General features: G+C 34.1%; 1 protein-coding gene across 2 annotated transcripts; it reads right to left on the reverse strand.

The window, feature by feature from the left end:
- Nucleotides 1–2,558: 2,558 nt before the first annotated feature.
- Nucleotides 2,559–8,396, reverse strand: LOC113739822 (uncharacterized). Of its 2 annotated transcripts, none has more exons than XM_027267169.2 (8): nt 7,465–8,396; nt 6,759–6,911; nt 6,381–6,476; nt 6,199–6,300; nt 5,993–6,076; nt 4,913–5,053; nt 4,420–4,764; nt 2,559–3,075 (listed from the first exon to the last, which is right to left on the reverse strand). In XM_027267169.2, exons 1-8 carry the CDS (start codon nt 8,131–8,133, stop codon nt 2,812–2,814), a joined length of 1,854 nt encoding a protein of 617 aa, XP_027122970.1. In that variant the 5' UTR covers nt 8,134–8,396; the 3' UTR covers nt 2,559–2,811. The 2 variants fall into 2 exon arrangements, with proteins under 2 accessions (XP_027122970.1, XP_027122971.1); XM_027267170.2 differs by having other exon boundaries at nt 6,759–6,887; nt 7,465–8,381.
- Nucleotides 8,397–19,000: the final 10,604 nt, after the last annotated feature.

Genomic DNA, 19,000 nt, shown 5'->3' on the forward strand with positions numbered 1-19,000 from the left:
TTAATCAGGTTTAAATGGGTGACCCAATTAAATTCATGAATTAGTAGGTAATAAATGGTAGATTTAGATCACTTATTCAAAACCTAATTAAATTAGAAGTAGATTCAAACTCAATCACTAGTGGGTAGATTTAAATAATACCAATCTGATAATTATATTCTAATTTTTGTAAAAACATATTTGTCATTCTTTTCCTCTTCTTCAATTTTCATTCGTTTGTTTCGTTTTAAATTTTATCCTTCTTCCTCCATCCCCTTCATGAAAGTTTAATAAACTTTTTTATTGTTAATCGATAGCTTGCATTAATACCTAAATTATTTCTAGATTCTTGGTAGAGTTAAAAAAATCTAAAACTCACTATGATTACCATTTTGGATTCGTCTATGCAATATTTTATTTTTTTTCTTTTTATTCGAGTAAAATTTTATTTACCAACTTATTTTTTTTATTACAATTGTATACTATTTTGTTGCTAAATCAAATTAATGTAGGATAAACGTAAGTAAAATTTTTACTAGTAAATCATAAATGGATAATTGGATAATCCAAACCCATTTGGAACCATATCCATTTATGACTCATCTACGTACCCATTATTTCGAAGTTTTTAATTTGACTAGTGGGAAATTTTTAATTTTTAAATTTGGCTGGTGATAGGATCAGCTATAATCCATTATTGTAAAGTTTTTAATATACTTTTTTTTTTGTTATGAAGGAGAGCTAAGCAGCTCAATACATAGATACTAAACGTGGGGTGGTTACTCCCGCAATATCTCAGTTCATCCATCTCCGAACTATATCCGGTGGGCTCTATAAACGATACAACCCTGACTCCTTAGTGAGGCTATCTTTAGCTAAACAATGTTTTAGCATATTAGAGTAAGGGCTCAAGTGAGGTGGCTTGTCCAGAAGCAAAATCGCAGCTTTTGAGTCTGTTTCGACAATCACTCTCTTATGTCCAGCTTCCCAGGCCAACTGTAGTCCATGTATGATTCCCCATAGCTCCGCAGCTATATTCGAAGCTACACCCAAATGCACCTCAAACCCTCCTTTCCATATACCGAACTCATTTCTCATAATCCCTCCAGCTCAAGCCACCCCTAGATTGCTTGCTGAAGCCCCATCTACATTTACTTTGGTCGAACCCGTCGGTGGTTTCTCCCAGTAAATGAAGTGCCAGTCCTTCCTGTGTGTATCCATTTCGTTTAATATTGCTGTCTGTGCTTATGTCGCGCGAGTCACAATCTGATTAGCCGAGCAGGAGAGGGGCCAAGGTTGCAATTTTTTAATATACTTTATCTATTAAAATAAATGAAAAATCAAGAAAAGAATGAGAGGTTTGGAAGCTGTTGACAGGTTTACCCCAATTTTAACTAAATTTTACAAATATGATTTACATTTTGGGTGTTCCAAATTAGTAGATAAGCCTATAAGAGTCACGTAAATATGGCAATTTGAAATGGAAAAAATGGATAAGGTTCACGTATCAGGGAGAAAGTAACTAACAAATGTTAGTAGGTATTTTTGAGTTGAATTAAAAAATCTAAAATTCTATATATAAAAAAAAAAAAGGGAATTGGAATTGTGGACGTGTCTGGAGACTTGTAACCAACTCCTCTGCAATAGATTTTAAGTACTTGGACAGCCACAAGATAGCTTTCCCCAACACTCCCATCAGATAACGTAACTAAAATAAGCTCATTTCTTCGTAGGGATGGCAACGGGTGGGCACCCGCCCTGTGGGGGTCATTGGGGGGCGGGGATATACTCCCCCACCCCGAACACCCGTTTGAAAAAATATATATATGTACATAATTATATATATAATGATATTATCAATTATATTACTAATTATACATATTTATTAATAGAAATTATTAGTTATTTATACTAAATTTATTAATACATTTATGTTAAATTCCTAACTACACTTAATACAATAACACTTTTTTTCTAAAAAAAAAAAGACGATAATAATTTAGTGATTGTATTTGTACCAAAAGTGAAAACTTGATTATTTTAATTATATTTGTTTTATCATATTAAATTGTATTCAAATAACCTTTGTTTAATTATTTTATGAGTTTCAATTATGAAGTTACAATGAATAATAATTTGATGATGTGTTGATCTTTTAGTACTTAATTATTTGCTCAAATTTAATTATAATAAAAATTTTTGAACCCCACGAGAGAAGCGAGGTAGGGCGGGGGCGGGGGCAAGGGGAATTAAAATGCAACGGGACGGGGGTTGGGGGAGGTGTCCCCCGCCCCACCCCCGCTCCAATGACACCCCTATCTCTTCTCCTTTTAGTCTTTAGAAAGTGAAAGCTAGGAAGTAAAAACAAGAAATTTCGGTCCAAATTTCTAATCACCAACTCGGAATCAAAAACCCTTTTATGCCCTTGACAATTCAGTTACATTTGGTCAACTTATATTTTCCACCCAGTTCAGTCACACATGAACCAGGCACCTTTAGCCTCAAAGGAAATAGCAATCAGTTCTGTAGTATCCATTTCCTTTCTAAGCATGAAAAAATGGCTGCATTGCATCATGCCGTTACCCAACTCGAACTAAAAATGGCTTTAGCCTTTATGTACCTCTTCTTTAGTCTTACAACCAAGCTTACATCTCCAAGCAAACAAGCTGAATATTGGGCTTATTTGTTAGGGGAAATGGAAAGGAGATGTAAATACAAAAGAATTATGCAGTCTAGCGGGACCAATTTAACTGCCACGGTCAATACTACAAATGTCATACAGTTGCACTCACTCATTGTACGTTGGATCTAAATATTCTTTGAGAAACTAAACTAGAGCACATTAGTACAAAGCAAAAGACCGCCTGAATTTATTCGGTTTCGCTCTTTGTACCTTTCATACAGAAGTTCATCATTCCGGCGAAGCAAAAGATACTCTGACATGTCGAAGCTTGACATCAGGCGAATTCCAGAGTCCCTAGATTTCTCTCTATCATCTACACTTGAGTTCACCGAATGAACATTGATAAATCCTGGGCTCGAACTCCCATGACTACTGATGGAGTAATCACTAAGATCTCGTTTCACGGATATAGCCTACACAATTTAATGATTAAATTACATAAATGAGGATAAAAGATACAATGATAGAACACGGAGAGCCTACTACAAGACTGCAGGCATAGTAATTATTAGTATCTTGTTTAAAGGCTGTTACCCAGATAGTTTTAACAATTGAATGCAATGAAATCAGCTAAAGGAACCATGAGAAAGAATGTAAAGTTCAATGCGCTGAAGATGCCATTTGTATGTTTGTCACATTTTTACCAAAAAACCACTGCCTAACGGCTTCTCTCAGAGGACAAATGGTTCAATTTATCTTCCCACACTCCAAAAACAAGGGCGAATGAGAAGTACAAAACTTACTCGCCTTTGCTGCCAATGTATATTTATTCCGTTTGCCCTGCTCTAATGCAAAGTTGACATGCCCAAGCAGATCTTTATTACAGATGAGTACACTCTCTCTCTTAGAGATGACAATTAATGAGCACAAGAAATCACTGATTTTGAAAATTGTGAGTTTCTTTGAGCTTATGTAAGTGTTGAAGTACAAGATTTTGTACTCACAACAGCTTTCAGAAAAGTATCTTAACTTGTTTCCATTCATGTATGAGATCCATATGAAAGAGAACTGCCAATTGTACATCACCTTTATGTTAAGCCTCATACAAAACAATGATATGACACAAAATTAATAATCCTAGGAAAACAGAATTCAGTTGTTCTAGTAGTGAGCTTATTATGTGAATTTCACGATCTTCACAAAATTGTACCTAAAAATATTAGAAAAAATATTGTCTCTACAGTAAGTAGCAGAAAACAGAATTCAGTTGTTCTAGCAGTGAGTTGAGCTTATAATGTGCATTTCACGCTTGAAAAACTATCATCTTCCCAAAATTTTACCTAAAAATATTAGAAAAAATATCTTCTACACAGTAAGTAGCAAAAAAGTTAATAAATATGGCATTTGAATGGACAAGATCAGAATTACTCTCATTTCATCTCCCCATGCACTTAGTAAATTATTTTTTCAAATTGTAGAAGAATCCCATTTATTCACCCTCTGAGATTAATAATTCATCCTCTCATCCCCAAATTCTTCCCTGTGTTTCAATTTTATTATACTCTATATCCTTCTCCCCCAGCCCAACCACCACCCCTCCCCTAGCATCTCTCCCTCTCTCTCTCTCCCCTCTCTCTGTGTGGTGTTTGTACCTTTTACTCTTTTCAGTTTTACTCCTTTAAGCATCACTTAATAGGCCTGTAAAAGTTTGATACAACATCATGATCATAGGTACAATTATCATGCACAAAACATTGAATATTGAAGGATAAACAGTATGATTTGGTTCTTTGCAGAAAGACCAGCACTTAACTCACCTGTTCTGCATCCCATTGTAAAGTTTTTGGAGTTATGGGAGTGTGTTTTCTGACCTTGTCCAATACAGAACCATCATTACTAGTCTCCCACTGTAACCAAGGCAAAATAATGCCCTCCATCTCCACAGGATGTGGATCACATCCTACTGGGCTCTGGAAACCTTCAGTATTCCTAATTATAGAATCTCTTGGCTTTGTCATTCCTCCTAAAGTTGAACTCCCATCACTTCTTTCTCCATCAAATGAAGATATATCAGTATCTTCCACATTTGAGATGAAGTCCTCAAAGTATCTCTCCGCCTCCTCAGTCAATCGTTTAGACATCTTATTTCTGTCTGTACTCCTCTGTAAATAGCAAAGAGATAATATATCATTATCAGAAAAAATCCTGCATTTTTAAAATGCCCTCTGAACATGATACCAATGTAACTGTAAATGATAAAAATTACATGCTCCTCTTGAACTTGAGTAGAAGAGATGAAGGGCGCGATACCTTTCTGGCTCTGGCTGGTTTTATACCATCAGACAAGCATTTTGAATCAGGAAGTAATTCTTTAACAATTTTTGAAAGCTCCCGACCATGCTGCTCCTCCAACAACATTTCGGCAAGTAAATCTTGTTTACGCTTCTGAGACTGATACAGGAATTAAACTTCAAACATAAGAGGGGGGGTAAAAAAAGTAATGGATGTAGTGAGATACCTAAGTTCAGATATCACCTGTCTACTCTCATGATTAAGGTTATCAAGGAACTTTAAATAATCTCCAACAGGTTATTTTGAACAGAATTATGCACGTTATACACTAGGAAGTGCTCCAACAAATTTTCAAATTACACGCAAAGCAGTTTGTCATTATAATACCCTCAACTGAATTATTTCTCTATTTTTACCTAAAAGGAAGGCTCATAAAATATGGGAAAGCTATCAAGGAGTAAGGTTTGCAAGATCAGTGGAACACCCTTAAGTGCAGATAGAGATGACCTGATCTTTATTACAAGTGTAGACAAAGATCCATAGCAGGATTGCAGGAGTGCACGACCCAGCAGTAAATGAGTGCACTCCACAATTGATTGAGATGTGACAAATGAATCGATTGTGTGATAGATGAGAAACAAGAAAATACAAGATTGGCAAGGAAAAACTTGTCTCCTGCATTATCTACGTGTAATTGCCCCATCCTGCATTGAGATCCTTCACAGGGGTATAAAAGTCAAGGTAAAAAAAGAAAGGCCAGTTTTGACATATTTCTTGATGTGTCCCTAGAGGTGAAGAAGATATGACCTTTGAAGGCATAAACAAGTGATAAGGTGGGCTAGAGAGGATAACTATTTATTCAATCCTCAGTGATTATGACAAAAACTCTGGAAAGAGTGGAGACACATGAGATAATTGATAGCCGTACTTTAAGAACCAAACATTGGTAATAACCATGATGAGCTAACACCATAAACGGCATAAGTGGTTATAGAGTTCCAAAAATTTGGTGTTAGTTAGATGCATTTCCATTTTCCAAATAAAAGAAATAAATACATCGAATCTAGAACAAAACCCACACAGCAAAGAGCAGTGTACCTGCTCCAACTTTGTTGCATAAGTTTCTAACACTTGAAGACCATTAGAGTCCGAGGGCACTCCTTCATCATTTTTTACCCTGGCCTACCAAAAATGAAAGCGCTAAACCTCTTAGACAAGCAAGCTTCCTTTGCATGCACAAACAGCTGAACCACAAAATATTGTAGGCATGTAGACTTTTCTGTTGTTTGCAATATATAACTTACATGTTCAAGTTCAGTTCGGATTTCTTCAACAGCATATCTTAGTTCTTTGCACATCACTTCATATAACCCGCTATTTATAACACCCTCATTAGGATGTTGAGCCTAAAGAGTCAAAAGACATGAAAATTGTGAAGCAGAAACTTTCCAAGTAAAAATGACAGGGAAGAGCAAAATCAACCAACCTTCTGAGCATAAGCTGTTCGAATAGTTCTCTCAGCTCCATTTTTCCCACATCGAGCATCCTTTGTTTCCTCATCAGTTAAGGCTGAAGAGTGACTCTGACAGGTCCCACAAGAAAGGTTAGAACAACTTTTGTACTCAAGCTATCCTACCAGAACTTACCGTAACTCACCATCCAGAAAAAGAATTACATGAGAAGTTAATGTATGTAGCTTTTAATTTTATACTGCTAATAGATTTAGAAACGCCAATAACAAATTTTTTGGGAAGCCTTCAAGAAAGATGCTCACATAATTCCCTCATATAGTGATACAAGGCAAGCACAGCCGAACAACAGAGAACAACTAAAGCTTCTAAACATATAAGGTTACGAATCTTACAGAATATCCATCATGTAAATGAGCAAGATCTTTTTGGCTGGCTGACTTTTGCAATCGCCGATCCGCTGAAGCTGATGTCTTCTGAACTTGGCTGTTCCAGCTGTTGATACTCTTCGCATTGTAATGACTCTGAGAATTTCGAAATGCATCACTCTGTCAACAGAGAAAGACAGAAGACTAGAACGGTGATGACATGGTAAAACCATACTACTCATAGAAAGATTTTTTTATGCATTATGACCTAAGCATTTCTTGATTTTCCCAATTTCCCATATAATCTCCATTTTCTCTAAGTTGGAATCCAACATTATTTGGTTTACCATCTGAGATCATGTTCTTATGAACTTGGAAGTAGACTTTTGATTGATGACAAACTTTACATCATGCATATAACTTTACATCATTTCCAGCTTTTTTAGCAAATTACAGAAGTACACCAAATTGTAGCTATTTTAAAATACCATTTCGTCCTGGGAATATTTCTTCTCGTGTGATAATCATTCAACCTAACAAGTAATATGACCTTAACAATTGACCAAAATTTGTCTCGAATTTGCTGGACTCAGACTAAACAAAGTAGAAATTTTATAGTTTGGATTGCAATTATTGACAGAATTCAGTTTTTAGAGCTCCTCGTCAACTGTAAAACTAATCGCACATTAGCAAATAATAATAAGCTCGTAAGCAACATGTTCAGGTTTTTTACCTCTGAGTCACTAACCCGATGGCGCACCACTGAGAGCGATCTTCTCCGCCTCGAATTCGGCTCGGAAGTTCCGATTTTGCTTCCGGTACAATTTGACACAACCTCTGAGTCACTAATTCGATGCCGCGCCACCGAAAGCGATCTCCTCCGCCTAGAATTTGCCTCAGAAGTTCCAATTTTGCTTTCATTACCACCCGAAACCACCTTTTTATGCTCAACACCGTCACGATGTCTAGAAACCGACCTCCCACGCCTCCTGGACGACGCCGTATCACTCGCCCAACGCCCAATTTCCTGGCCACGCCTGGCCGAGCGGCTTCTCCCTCTCTCACCGCTCTCAGTTGCCTCGTCACCATTAGTACTATTACTAGAGAAAAATTCGAGAGCTAGATCATCGAGACTAATCTCCAAAGCCTCCGATCCTCGAGTGGTATTCACGAACTTGCCCCTTGGTGCACCTCTATAATCAGCTGCAGCCGTACCTGAACTCTCCTCTTCTAGCTCCAAGGGAAGCCGTCGCGAGAAGTGGCTCAGACTCCTCGACCGGCGGTGAGCTTTAGCTGAGTCATTATTACCCGAGCTGAAGGAGTCATCAGCGGACGCTCCGGATGAGCTCCCGCCGCCGACAGATAACCTCTTGGTAGTTGATTTAAATGCTGAGGTGGCCATCAAAAATCAAGCTAACCGGAACAACGACATTGGCGGGGGCGGGGGCGGGGGCGGCTTTAGAGAGTGAAAGTGGGTGAAATGCTGGTGCGTGAGTGTGTGAGAGAGAAGGTGGAAATTTTGGCGGAGGGATCGAAATTTGGGGAAGATTTTGAAATATCGAAAACAAGAGTTTGGTCGGGTGGCTGGTGCGCTGGCCGGACGAAATGGTCGTGAATCCTGATTGGGTAAAGAATTGAATTTGGGCGGTATTACCATTGACCCGTGCTCAGCAGTGACCGAATGCAGCGTTATATAGTAGTAGATGTTTTTTCAATGGGAGTTCTTTTTCTTTTTTTTTTTTTTTTTTTTTTTGCTAGTCCCTTCTTTGTTTCCTTTTTTTTTTTGCTAGTCCCTTCTTTGTTTCCTAATTAGTAAACTTAAGACTAATTAAAATTGAGATTTGAAAAAATATGTATACTATACCAAAAAAGAAGAAGACATTACATATTGGAAGATTTTTTTAGAAATTGGATAATTTTCACTTTGGTTACTTAAAATCACAGAAATAATTTCATTGATATATTTGAAACACATTTCATACATTAGAAAATAAAATAATTTAAAATTAAAGTTTAAGTATCAAATAATTTAAATTAAAGTTTAGGTAGTAAAATGAAAATGTGAATATAATTCAAAAGTCCAAAGTGAAATGCAAAGAAACGTGTTTTTTAGGAAGTTGTAAGGTAGCATAATTTTAAATTTGATTAAGCAAAGCTAATAGATTGTTATCTAGGTATAAAAAAAACACGGGTTTGCATATATATATTTATATATATATATATATATTCAAATTTTATTTGGCTTTAATTATAAACACATTTTTCGACCAATTTTTTATATTCTCAATTATTTTTATCACAAAAGGTGCTATTACTATAATTTGCCAAAATTTATTTGCTAGCATTATCAACATATTTTTCAACCACCTTTTTATCTCACAAACATAATATCAGAAAAGTGCTACATTATTTTTTTACAAAATTATCCCAAATAATCTACTATTCAAACACACTCTATTCCAAATAATTTTTTATCAAATTTTTTCATATCCAAACACACCTCTGCTTTTCAAAACTGTAATACATACAGTCGAGGATTAAGAGGTTTTTTTTTTTTTTTTGTCTATTTATAGTTTGTTCAATACTTCTTTTTTTTTTGGCATCACATTGAGTTAGGGTATGTTTGAACGTTAAGCCAGAGCTATTTCATTAAGATCCTTGTGTTTAAATTGTTTAACCGTTATTATCCAATATAAATTGCTTTACCGTTGCAGTGCAACTTAAAAACGAGTCTAAACGTAAAATTTTGATAATTATAAATTGTTTGGATAATTAGGACTAAATCACCTAGAAATAGAATCCCTCATGTTTAAATGCTGTGATTAGATGTATGGATGGCTCAGGATATGATATTTGCTTTAGTTGACCAATGGACGTTGATATGATATTATATTGAAATTGAAAGAGTGGCCAAATGACGTATGACGGTAGAACTTAAATTACTCTTTCCTCCAAAAAAAAAAAAAAGAACTTAAATTACTCTTAATACTTATTAAATTACTCTTGCTAATTTTGTGATTAATTAAGCTTATTTCCTTTTTTTTTATAGGAAGCAAATTTGCATTAACAAATAGTTTGAAATCTTCGTATATGATTTGATCTACATCATTACCCAAATAGCAGGTTAAGAAATTATAGATATGCAATTTAACAAATATATATAATAGATTTCAAATATTATGAACAAATTTGAAAAAAAATACACGAAATTTTAAAGTTGTCTTGTAACAGATAAATAACTGCAACTCCCTTATGTACATGTTGCATTCGTCGTATTTACTAATCAACGCTTTTAAACTCCAATAATAATGTTGGGATCGGTTGAAATACATTCAAAATTCAAAAAGAATTTCATATCTAACGATAAAAAAAATACAAAAATGTCCATAAGAATTCCTAAGAGAACAGAAAATTTTCATTAAGAATTGGAATTCCTAAAAGAAATGAAAACTCTCACTAAAAAAACTTAGAAGAGAATTTTTTAGGAAAACAAAAAAAAAAAGGAAGCAAAATTTATGGAAAGGAGACCATAGGATGGTTTTCCTCTTTGAGGGAAGACTTTTTTAAAAAGGAGGAGAAATCGAGAGAAATTAGAGAAACGGAGAAGTTGAGAGAAGTTGAAGGCTCGCAAAGTACCTGCCCACCAGCTAGCCTTTACTATCTTCTATAACATTCATGATTGCGGGCAGGGCAAATGGGCAATGCTTTCTAACCCTTGGTTTTCTTGTAAACTTTTGTAATTTACACAATTGACCTGTTCTTAGTTTGCAATTAATTTACGAGAAAACCTATACGAGATTTCAATGACTTTTTCCTTTGTTATCCCAGAAAAGTAGGATAAAGCCCGTCAAAGAAGAGACTAGGTTTTGGTAGAAATGTTTGAAATTAATGAATGCTTACTTCAACACGTATTAAACCTTGGTGCTATTGGAGTTTTAGCTCTTAAGTGAGTCAATAGGACGAAGCATGTCAAAAGTTTGCCATGATTATGGCTTTACAAGATAAATTAGATAAATCGTTGGATAATTGGATTTAATTTTCATGAACAGTTAGTCAGGAATTTTTACAAATCTTAAATCAAAATATTGTCCTTTTTTCCCTTATTCATTAGTTAATATATAAAAGATTAATTCTTTTTTTTTTGTTTGAGTTAACGTCATTCATAACTTGTACAAAATTTAAGCAATGCCAACTTTTTTTTAAAGAAAATTAACAGTTGTTTTCCACTTATTCTTTTGATGACTCGAACCTGTGATCTGTCGATTACAGATCATATTCACTTGTAATTCAGCGTTTAACTCCCTCACATTGCCACTAGCAATGTACTTATATAAACTTGGACAGAGAGAGAGAGAGAGAGAGAGATCTAAATTTGCCCTGACTATTTCAACTCCATTATATATACACATTTTTCGTACTAAAACAAAACCCCATTATTTATTCTAGCTCGATCTTTTTCTTTAGCTAATTGAAAATTGAGAGCAAATGCATTCAAAAGTAGTTGATTGAAAGGCATTTATTTATATATCTCAACAACAACAACCATCACACTTAACAATTAATCAAAGGACACTTTCATGTGATTGCTTTAATTCTCATTTTTCATACCGTCACATGTTAAACTATCTATATATATTACTCCAAATATTGTGCAACAATTTTCAGTAACTTGACTTTGAAATAATTGGTAGGTCCCAAAAAGATATGGTATAGTTGGTGGTTTATCAATTGTTTGTTTCTTCAAGAAAGGGAAATAAATAAATAAATAAAAAGAAAAAGAAAACTCTTCCATATACACTACATTTATATAGTTGGTGCACCTCACCAGAATTTGGTCCTTGAGTTATTTTAGATGTGACTTGGTTACAGCTGAAGGATTCCACGTTAAATCCATTGAAGTTCTACTGATGTGGAATTTTGTCATAGTCATCCATACAACCAAAAATATAAACTCGGTTTCCACTAGAGCTGGCAATTTGTCCCAAGTCCCAATGGGCTACCCATGCCCAAAGGAACTTTGGGCGGGATGGGTATTATAATTTGGTATTGGGTTTAAGTTGGGACACATCCCAACTATACCCATTAATGAATGGGAAAGGATGGGAAATACTTGGGTACCCATTGGGCTCAAATGGCAAGGGCTCCGTTTGGATTAGCTGTTTTTGGTAGGTGTTTTTGAAATATTTTATTGTAGCCGTGTATATGAAAAATTTTTACTATAAAATTTTTTTGAAATATTTGATATACTAATATGGATGGGATGTTTCTTGAGTTATTGTATATTACTGTAACATTGTATTTGAAAAACTTATTTTTTGAAAAAATAGTCAATCCAAACAGAGTCTTAGATTCAAAAATTATCTTTAACAATTTTTATAGTCATACCAGCGAATATAATCTAGTAGTCTTCTTAGTCATTATCCACAAGAATTTCCAGCATTTCAGTTAGTTTAGACCTGTCATCCTTGGACAATGATGAGGATAAATATTCAACATCCTAAGGACCTTGGCCATCTTGATATATGTTGGAATATGGCTGTATATCTATCTTTTCCTTTATTTGTTAATCCAATTTTTGGTGGGAATCTTGAGTATAAAGCACTTGCATGTTTATTTAATAAAACTAAAAGAAATTTAATAAATCAAAAATATTAAAATTATATAAAAAAATAAAAAATGAATTAAAGGAAAAAAAATATGTAGAAAATGAATTTGGGTATTGGGCGGGATGAATCTAAACCCATCCCAAAATGATCCCGCCCAAGTTAGTCCCAAAACACATATGGGTAAGGTTGGACCCAAACCCATATGACTCGGTTCCATCTCAAACCCAAGCAAATCCCGCCCATCCCGCCCATTTTGCCACCTCTAGTTTCCACCTCGATCCCACTACACCAATAAGCACGTCTATAAAGTCCCAGTAGGCATATGATATCTTTCCAATTGTTCTCAGAAAGCTTTTGGAGATTTTTGATACATCTATAAAGTCCTTAGGACCGTTTAGATTGCTAATTTTAAAAGATTTTGTAGAAAAATAAATTGTAACTATTTTTTTTCTCAGGTCAGGAGGATAATCCCCTCAGGGGAGGCAGAGTTTTGTTCCAAAGATACCCAACAACGATAGCACATGAGGGTCGAACCCGAGACCTTGCTGTAACTACAGACGATCAGTCCCAACCGAGTTATCCACGGAGGGTCTGTAATTATTTGATGTATGTTATGTGAAATAAAAATGTAATTGAAAAATGTGTTTACAGAAAATGTAAAAATTTTTCTGCAAAAAATTACAGTCCAAACAAAGCTGGCTCCCAGATATGGACTGAAATTTTGTCCATATGTAGAGTCTATGTTCTTGTTTGCTCAAGTTTTGTAAAAACTGATTATGAAAAGTGAATATCGGGAAAAATAATCTAAAGTTATTATCACATAAATTCTAGATTTTTAACCTATTTTGAACATTAAAATTTTTAAATCGATGTGCAAAAGCAGTGAGAACATAAAATAAAAGAAAAAATTGATTGTACAAAATCAGAAGGTGAAGTAATCAAATTAGCATAGACATGGAATATCAAGTACAAAAACTTACTTACACAACTAAACATGAACGGTGTTGCTAAATTTTTGACGCTAAATATGTGTAGTGGAGTGGAGGATGAAAAAAATAAATGAAAAAAAAAAGATAGGAAAAAGGCGAAAATGCAACTGGATTATTCTCTGAACCACTAAATACTGTAATAACTCTCGAAAGCAATAAAAAGAAAAAAATGCACAAAAGAGGGACACAGCACAAAGTAGATGATTTGAAAGAGGTGCTTTTTTTAAAAAAAAAAAAAAAATTCACTTTTGATATTTCCTTTTCTTTTAACTTTGTTAGTTTATTTATTACTATGTTTTTTTACTTTGTAAATAAAAAGAAATAAAACTGACTCTGGCCCATCGATTTCAGAGGCTGGTCATGGAATGGGCTCAATCATTTTCCAAACAGCAAACAAGAGACAACCCATGTCGATATGGCGTTACAATCGCATTCGTTCCAAAGTTCTGTTTGACCGAAGTCCATCTAGACAAAGTGATGGGTTGCCATCCTGTTCAGATGGGAACAGACCAAGTTGCCACCTCTCACTATATAATTGCACTACCCTTTTTTTTTTTTAGGTTATAATCACTTTACCGATTTAATATTTGGTATCACTGTCAATTTTTTCATTAACATTACTTTTTAGTCACTTTATTTTCCAAAATTAATGATCAAACTTAATGGTCAATTTTTCCCTTAACATCAATATTTTTTTTAAAAACACAATTTTATCTTTAAAATGATGATAAACCCAGAGTCAATTCCATCTCATTCTAGTGAAAAAGATCAAATAATCAACAACACGATTTTTTTCTTAATTGCTGAGAATGAAAAAAATCTTTCTTCTTTAAATTAAAAAGGATTGAAGGGTTTTTGTCCACATATGAGCTTCATTTATTTTAAACCAATCATATGACAAATATATCCAAATCATTAATTATTTAGTTGCCTTAGATGTATAGGATGACAAATGATCCAGTCTAATCCTCAGTTGTATTGTGGTTCATTTAGTCTAACGCCTATATGTAAGCAATCATAGGACAAATATATTTAAGTCTTTACTTAGTTGTCTTAGGTATGTGGGAGGACAAATGATCCAGTCTAATGTTGAGCTGTATATATTGTGGTGTACCCCCTAAGATATATAAATGTTGTAGCATTTCAGGAAATTAGTATGTACAACATTGTATGGATAACTTTTTTATACGCTGTCGGTGTATAATTTTTTTTACACTAGTAAGTTTAGATCATGCCACATAATATGAACTTAAATTGTACAAAAATATGCCATACATCTAAAACCGTTAGTATAAAAATAAATTTTTTTTACTAAACTGTTAGTGTAGTAAAAAGGAATCCATATTCCATCTTGATTAAATTATCTGAATCGTGTATGATTGGTTCAACTACAGAAAATGGTCAAGAAAGGGAAGTCTACATCAAGTTTTTATGAGTCAAACGAGCAAATATGGGTTGTTCTCAGCTTGGCCAACAACCCATCTTCCATGGCTATGGCCCCTGCATGTCAAGAATAATGGGTTCATCCACTCATTTCCCTTTCCTTGTCTGTTACAAATGAAACAAAATTTCTTGCAATAATGAGGTCCCGTCATGTTCCATGCAATTCTTCTTTCTTTGTGCAAGAAATTAATATCGGCAGTGAACTTTGATCATAATATAACTCTCTCAAATCTTGCAACTAACTCAAAGGGTTTCAATTTCATCATGGTTATCTGTTTTTTGGAAGGATAATCATACATTATATAGCGATATATACAATGTGACTATGGAAAGTTGACAATAGACTAAACAAGAAACGTCTTAAACCATAAATTTTCAATCTTTTTTACTACCGCAGAACAGAAAAAGAGGATTGGTGATAAAGACTTCGCCTCTAACCTTTGTTCTGATCAATGAAAGCAACTGTAGTAGTACATTATGTTTTTTTACAACTGGCTGGATATCAAGGAAAATGTACGTTCAGAAAACGAACTAACAAAAAAATGCACAGAAAAAAATTGGACATTGTGTAGAGAGGGAGAGGGGGGTCAGATCGTGGAACATGCTCACATGGCTTTGCACGTTGTGTAGAGGACAACCCTCTTCACAAAATGTGCAAAATATCCACAATTTCTTGTTTTCTTCTCTACATTATTCTTTGGCCAAACTTTCAACGCTCAATCATTACTGCTTAGGTTGATGGTAGAGGTAAAAGAAATTACCACAGCATTAGTATTTCAAAATTTCGAGATCGTAGAATTTTGAGTTTTTACTCTTTTGATTTACATGCAATAAATTAGAGTAGCTACTACCCTAGTACTTCCATTGTGGTACACTGAAGTTGTCATACTTTCAAACATCAAAAGTTTGTAATTTGAATTTCGATCATAACCTTCTTTAATGCTTGCATGTTTTGTCATTTTCCTACAGTAGAATGACAGTTTCTTGAATCTTTTTAACTCTAAAAAAAAAAAAGGAAAACAAACAGAATTTTAATTTGTGGAAAGGAGTGAGCATGAGCTTGCAATTAGGCATACGTTGTTTTGCCGGACTGTACGCACATTTAGAATTAGTTAGGTACTTAATTAAATGTAGTTAGACACTTGGGGAGGTTGCTAAGCCAACCATTAAAAAGATTAGTGAAAGGCACCTTTCTTTCTTTAACTTTTTGCGGGGTAGTCTTTTTTTTTTTTTTTTTTGGTTTTCTAGCAGGAGAAGGATAAAATTGAAGAAGTGGAAAGGGAACAGGATAATTAAAATCTATGACATCTAATTCGTGGAATTTCAACCTTTTTGCGGGGTAGCATAATTCTTACTTCATATCACAAAATTATCCAGAACCAACAACATCTTGTTCATCTCTTTAATAACAATGAAAATGACAAATCGAGAAGAGAGGATGGAATAGTTGAAAATAAAACCTTTGTTTTACAAAGAAACTTAAAATAATTGGATTATATCCCACTCTCAAAAACCGCCGTCTATCTTTTATTTGTATTTTTTTTTATTTTCAGATATGGAAGGTTTCAAATAATTCATGACATATATTTATTCTTGCTTTCTATTGTACAATAACTTATTTTTGAATTTTGAACAAAGCCAAGTAAAATGCCTTAAATGATTTTCATAAAATGAAACGGAGGACTAGTACTTCTTATTTTTGCATTTTGCAGAGTGCCCAGATGGATCATTGTTACATCTCAAACTCGGTATCCTTGCCGTGCTTGTCATTTTGGTTGGTAATTAGTCTTGTCTATTTCTTGCATTAGATATTATAACTTTATACGAACAACATTATAGAGTTGATTAATTTCCATATTAGATTCCATCAATGATTGGGAAAAAAGAAGAACCCAGGAAAGATACAGTTGGAAACTAATGTCAAAAATTGTTGGAGATGAATACATCAAAAGTTATAACTTTCCCTACTAATTTTAAGGCTTAGTAGAGGTTGCCCTACTAACTTTTCCGTAGTCCCATATCGTTTTTTCGGGATTGGGGGGTTGGGTAGTTAAGTTCTTGGGTTTGCCTCAAGAGTTGCCGGCTTTTTGGGGTTAAATTTGGGATTAGGTTTAATTAACTAACTTCAAAAGTCTGAAAAAAAAAGAATACATTATTTTTTTTTATGTATGTTTTGTAAGAAGACACCACTGCCATGTGCTTAGCAACATAAATGGTCCTTAAACATATATGTCATATAAGCTTACTTGTCAAACTTATCCACATTTCTCCTCTGTTAATTAGCTAAGCTTTTAATTAATTTACACATTTGGTTTTGTCCTTTTCGCATGTGGAGATGCATTATGCATAGGTGCTATTCATTGAGATAAATAACTCACGAAAGTGAACTTGAATTCTATGCATGTATTCATGCATATGTTTCGATATGAGCGATTTAGCTTAGGAATTGTGTAACAAGTTTTCTTGGGGCACTCATAATTGAGATATTAAGTGTTAATATTTTAAAGAGTAAATCTCATGTACACTGACTGACAGTATATATACTATACTGTCATGGTTAGATGCATGACATATATGCAAAATTAATTTGGATTTTCAAATTCAAATTTGAATTATGTGTCATGCATCCAATAGTAAAAGTGTATACACTGTCAATGTATAGAAGATTAATTCTACTTTTAAAAACATAAAATTAAATTAAGTAAATTATTGAATAACATGGTACAATAAATATTGTGAATATCTAAACAATGAGTTGTGTATATTAATAAGAACTGCTGTCAGGAGTATTTGCAAATCCCTTAGCATTATAACTAACCCATATGCCAATTATTTCCTGTATCTGATCAAGATTGACTACTGAAAATTAAGTAGTGTTCATTTCCCTTGGAGATCATGTGTATATCACAGAGTAAAAGTTGTCATAAGCTGGCAGTTTCAGACTCCACATCATATTTTAATTTGATGGGAAAGACTAGTAATAACTAATAACAATAATAATAACTATTCCAACTGCAAAGCCTGCAATATACACAAAGCATTCACAGACTTTGGCCATTCAAAACCTACTTTTGTTAATACTCTGTACTGGGTAAGTTTGGTGGGAGAAGTTTTAAATTCTTGAATTGAATCTTGCTCTAAAAAATGGTCCACCCCATTATTTTACCTGTGAATTTCATAGAACTTTTCCTCCTTTCCCTACTGCTTTTATTCAGGGCCAGAGGATATCAATTTCAGTCGAGTCTTCAAGAATTGTTCCAGATCATCCACACCAGGGGCTTCTGAGGTCATATATATATATATCTCTTTGGCAAAAGCACACAATATTTTGGTTTGGCAAGATAAAAATATTTTGATCTGTGTAGATATGTTTGTTTTGTCTTTGATTAGAAAACCTGAGCGGTATTATAAATTGATTAAGAGTTAAAGACTGTAAGTTTAACTCAAGGATTAGACCCCAAATCAAGAATTGAAATGGTACATTTTGGTCCCACTAGTTAAACCTATTTAAAATTCAAAGACAGCTGAAAGTAATAATGATGCATGTTACAAAAATATTGTAATAGTAGAATCTACAGCACTATCTTATTCTTATCCACCTTTAAAAGTTACCTAAGTTTGTGGTCCTAAAATCCTACCATGTGTAGTTGGCTGCAACTTCTGAAGGCTATAAATTGAGGAGGGGCATGCAACTTTGATTCTCATCAAACATTTTCTTTCAACTGCAAAACTCCCAACCTCCAGAAAGATTCAAAATTTATCTTCTGAAAAACCAAAACTAAAGATGGTGGCTAGAGCAGCAGCAGCAGCAAAGAAGAAGCAGGGGCAGCAGAAGCAAGAGGAACATCAACAAGTGCAGAAGCAGATCATCTTGCTTAACAAAGGAAAAACTGGCAAGTTCAAGAGAAGCACTTCCAATCTTGAAGAAGATGGCATTTCTTCTGCTATGCTTTTGCTTGCTTGCATTGCCTGCACACCCCAAAAGGTCTAAAACATTTGGGGGCCTAGTCATGTTTAAAGACGAGATTTTGATCCTTTAATCTTGTACTCCTTTTATAGGATCATCTACAATATTATTAGTTTTGAAGTAACCAACTACCTAGATTGATAATATAGAGTCTGTATCTTCTATTATTTCTTTGTAACTAGTAAAACAATAAAGTACCATTAGATATAATTACCTATTTACCATGATCACCATTTGTCTCCCCATAATTTGCATATCCCCTTT

This window comes from Coffea arabica, chromosome 4c (genome assembly GCF_036785885.1).
Source record: "Coffea arabica cultivar ET-39 chromosome 4c, Coffea Arabica ET-39 HiFi, whole genome shotgun sequence".
In the NCBI taxonomy this organism is placed as follows: Eukaryota; Viridiplantae; Streptophyta; class Magnoliopsida; order Gentianales; family Rubiaceae; genus Coffea; species Coffea arabica.

Bases quoted from the DNA above. Each gene is read 5' to 3' on its own strand.
- LOC113739822 (XM_027267169.2), bottom strand. From the start codon at position 8,133: ATGGCCACCTCAGCATTTAAATCAACTACCAAGAGGTTATCTGTCGGC. The intron at 6,477-6,758 runs GTAAGATTCGTA...GGGACCTGTCAG, and splicing joins ATTTACATGATGGATATTCT to AGTCACTCTTCAGCCTTAAC. The intron at 6,077-6,198 runs GTAAGTTATATA...CATTTTTGGTAG, and splicing joins TCCGAACTGAACTTGAACAT to GCCAGGGTAAAAAATGATGA.